The 3,933-nt window shown below is 49.4% G+C and overlaps 1 protein-coding gene across 1 annotated transcript in view; it reads right to left on the reverse strand.

The window, feature by feature from the left end:
- Nucleotides 1-129: 129 nt before the first annotated feature.
- The window catches only part of CSNK1E (casein kinase 1, epsilon), an 18,312-nt gene continuing 14,508 nt past the window's right edge, over nucleotides 130-3,933 (reverse strand). Inside the window, exons 5-10 of the mRNA XM_010131029.1 lie at nucleotides 3,771-3,933; nucleotides 2,108-2,256; nucleotides 1,412-1,604; nucleotides 1,169-1,308; nucleotides 716-781; nucleotides 130-188 (exon numbers count right to left, since the gene is read on the reverse strand). The exon at nucleotides 3,771-3,933 is cut by the window's right edge and continues 3 nt beyond it. Of these exons, the coding sequence (XP_010129331.1) occupies nucleotides 749-781; nucleotides 1,169-1,308; nucleotides 1,412-1,604; nucleotides 2,108-2,256; nucleotides 3,771-3,933 (678 nt within the window). The 3' untranslated portion in view covers nucleotides 130-188; nucleotides 716-748. The remainder of the gene's footprint in view (nucleotides 189-715; nucleotides 782-1,168; nucleotides 1,309-1,411; nucleotides 1,605-2,107; nucleotides 2,257-3,770) is intronic.

Raw genomic sequence — 3,933 nt, forward strand, 5'->3', positions numbered from 1 at the left:
GCTCGCGCTGGGGGCACAGGCAGCCCTCTCGGAAACGGCTCACGCCAGCACGGGGGCACAGCTCGACTCCTCGTCATTGGCAAAAAGAAATTCTGTCAGGTTTTTTTTTCTGTTTTTTTTTTCTTTTTTATTTTTTTGTTTGTTTTTTGGGGTTTTTTGTTTTTTAAAAGAAAAATACAGTGAAGACACTAGAAAGAGAATTAAAAAGAGAGAAAAAGGGAAGAGACGTTAGGAGAGAAGGCTCTTCCCAGCACTTCAATTCCAACTAGAGTGTAACAACCAAATCAGCCTTTTCTTCTACACTCCTGCCACCCCTCGGAGTTACCTTGTCTGGCTACTGTCATTTCCTCTACAAGAGCACTCACTCACTAGCTGTGCAAAGTCTCACACCTGATTACATGCTCAGCACCCTCCTCCCTAGCCCTATCATACTGCCAGAAAAACATTCATTAGGAACTAACTAAATGACTTCCCAGCCCAGCACCTCCTCCACCCTCACGGAGAAAGAGCAGCTACCTTCACGCTCAAGATAATCCATCCCCTCGAGGTTTTGGTAGCCAACCTTACTCTTCCCTCTGAAGCCAAAAGCATCTCAAAGTAAGGCAAACAGAAAGAAAATGTACCAATCCCGCACAGCAACATCAAAGCCTTAACCTAATCCCTAATGCCAGCAATTCCCTCTTTGGGGGAATCCCAGGCACGAGGACAGGCTCACCTAAGCAAACACTGGTCCAGTGGCAACTGCTTCTCACTTCCCAAGGTGATCAAATGGCACACTTGTCTACAAGAGAAAACAAAGAGTAGGTAAGGGATGGAGAGGAAGATAAAGGCACGAAGGACACCAAAACAGAGAGGCTGTGCGTTTCTCTCAGGATACCCTCCCTCTCAAGAGTTTACTGTTCTAGTTCTCCACACCACTGTGGTCTGGAAGACAAACAGATGAAGGCTTACTCCAAGCCAAGCAGAGCTAAAACAGTAGTACTGAGAATGGTCTCCAGAAGACATAGAACTGAAGAGCAAAAAATGTGTAACTTAATACCACTCCCCTCACCACACTAGAAGCTTCAGGCTCATGTCAGCTCCAGCAGATCAGGTAAAAACTGCTGTGGGGCTGTAGCCCCTCTGGAACACCCTGGCCAAGGCCACAAACCTCACAGCAGGCACTCACCTGTGATGCTGAAATCCGTGACACTTCTTGCCGCCCTGTGAGGTCAGATGAGGAGACGTTGGCAGGAGCTCCTCGGTGTAACCTCATGCTGACCTTCCGCTCTCTGTCCACTCTTGAGATTGCTCTTGGGGATGTGTTTCCTGTTGGGGAAGAGATACATCAAGACAAGAGCATCAGACAAGTTTTAGTTTCCAGTCGACAACAGGGGTGGGACTCACCCCCCAGCTCTCCCACCCCACTCACCAGACTGTTGGATTCGGGAGGTGGGGGTGGAGGCCATTGGCTCAGTGACATTGCGAAGACGGTTGGCAGTGGCTCCAGCAGGTGGGCCAGGGGGCAGCGCTCGTGTGGCTGACCCCCGGAGCTGTCCCATCCTCTCTTCTCGCTCATGCTCTCGCCGCTCCCGATCCATATCCTCAGGGTTCCGGGCTGCTCCCTGAGGAGGAGAGAAACCCCCATGCCACACATGGCTGCCAGGCAGGAGTGACAGCAGCAGCCCCAGACAAAAAAGGGTGCTCCATCACACCAAGAAAGCAGAGCTCCATCCCCAAAACACAATCTCCCCCCACCATCTTTCACTCTCAGAAGGCCTCCTTCTCTTCCATGAAGAAACAGGGAAGAAACCACTTGTTCTTGCAATCCAAGTCTGTGCCCCACCGCCAAATACAGTTCTCTCCTGAAAAATGATCTCTACCTACCTATAGCTATAGATAACTAGTGACATGCGTGCTTCCTTAGACACACTCACTAATACAACAGTAGCTATACTCCCCAGCGAGCACCACCAAACAACTCTGCCTCCTCACTCCACCTGGTCCCCCTTCTCGAGTTGCTCACCAGGGGTATGTACAAACGGCAGGCAGTTTCCAATTTTCCTCCCCCATCTCTGTGATACGAAACAACCCCTGTCCCTCCAGCCCTTTCGCCACACACACTCACAAATTTAAGCATGTTCCAGTCAAAGACGTAGTCGTAGGAGAAGCCTTGGCGGTGGAAGAGGTTGCGGAAGAGCTGCCGCAGGTACGAGTAGTCAGGTTTATCATCAAACCTCAGTGAACGGCAGAAGTTGAGGTATGTCGAGAACTCAGCTGGAGGAAGCAGAGAACAGTTGGTTGTTGAACACCATGCAACACCCCGGTCCCATCGCAGAGCCACTGAGGCCTTTCAGCAGCAGTGTGCTGGAACAGGACGGCACAAACACACAGCTGTGTAACAAAAACGGAGCCTGCTGTTTGCAGTGTTTTGGCCACCAAGATGATCCCATCCCTATTTTCACCAGTGGAAATGCTCACACATCTCTTTTTCTGGCTGCTTTTCCAAGAAAAACATAGAAAGTCACAAAGTCCACTGAAGGAGAGTAAGAGTGCAGGTCTAAAGAACAGGTGAGTTTGGAAAGCTCAGCTCAGAGGTCCTCCTAGTTCAGCAGCCTGTCTTAAGCAGTGGCCAGAATTAAACAGCTACAGTAAAGAAAGACCGGGGCATGCATATCCGACACTGACATTAGCCCAGCTTCCACCTGCTTTCAGCTCAGGGTACTTTCTGATCTGGATGCAGTTTAATTATTTAGTAACCCTCTATGGATCTCTCTTCCACATAGTCGTCCAATCTCTCCTTGTACTCCTGTAAGCTTTAAGTATCCCTGACATCTTCTGGAAAGGAGTTCCAAAGGCTTTGTGAACAACAACATACTTCTGTTTAGAAGCTAGCAGGAACCAGCTTTGTTTCTCTTCCAGTACAGGAATTGGAGCCACCAAATACTCACCCCCCTCAAAGCTTCTGGATGCATAGTGAGAGCGTAGACTTCTATGATCTCTCTAGTCACCCCTTTTCCATGATCCAGAAAAAAAGTCATGGCTTGTATAGGAATCACCTCACCTCTGATCACCCTTTCGGCCTTTCCTGGACCTGCCTCCAGTTCTACCACATCCTTTCTGAAATAGCAGGATGCACCGGAGCTGCACAATGCATGAAAGGAGCAATTGGGCCATGGGTTTATGCACAGTCTGGGCTTCTTCTCTTTCCCAACACCCAATCTACATTCCTCAGTAGCCACTAAGCACAAAGTTGATGCTTCACAGAACTGTCTACTGTAACTGCAACAGCTCACTGGCAAGTGGCACTGGTCAGCTCAGAGCCTACTATTCTTTATGTGACATGAGGACCAAGCCTTCTACTGTCGCCTCCCATACATTACTCCATGTTTATCTACAAAACGCTGCATTTGCCCCTTGTCTGGTTATTTCTGGGATTCATCACAGTCAGTTCTCATTACCCAGAATAGCTCAGGATCATCAGCAAACCTCCTCATCTCACTGCCCACTCTTCCTCCAGACTGTTTCTGAGGTCTTAAAGAACCCTCTCAGCACCTCCATGTCATTACTAACACAAGGCTTGACTCTCCACAAACACATCTCATGTTTCCAACTTCTGAACCAGAATTGTATCACCACAGTCTCTTATCCTTCACATCACTGGTGTCAGCAGCACATCCTGGTCTGGGTATATGGGGCACTGCCCTTCAGGACTCAAGACTCCATGGGGTTTCAGGCAGGAGAGCAAGCTGTGCACCAGACAAGACAGCCATCAAGATGAGAGCACTTACAAGGGTACCCTTTGCAGAGCACTTCAATGGGCGTTGACATCTTTTTCTCGCTGATCCTCTCATACTTTTGGCGCTTGGTGGCAGCCTTGAGGCCCTGCCAGGGCAGCGAGCCCAGGTTGAAATACATGAGCCCGTAGCCCAGACTCTCCAGGTCATCACGGCG

Source organism: Buceros rhinoceros, unplaced genomic scaffold (assembly GCF_000710305.1).
Source record: "Buceros rhinoceros silvestris isolate BGI_N320 unplaced genomic scaffold, ASM71030v1 scaffold9362, whole genome shotgun sequence".
Taxonomy (NCBI): domain Eukaryota; kingdom Metazoa; phylum Chordata; class Aves; order Bucerotiformes; family Bucerotidae; genus Buceros; species Buceros rhinoceros.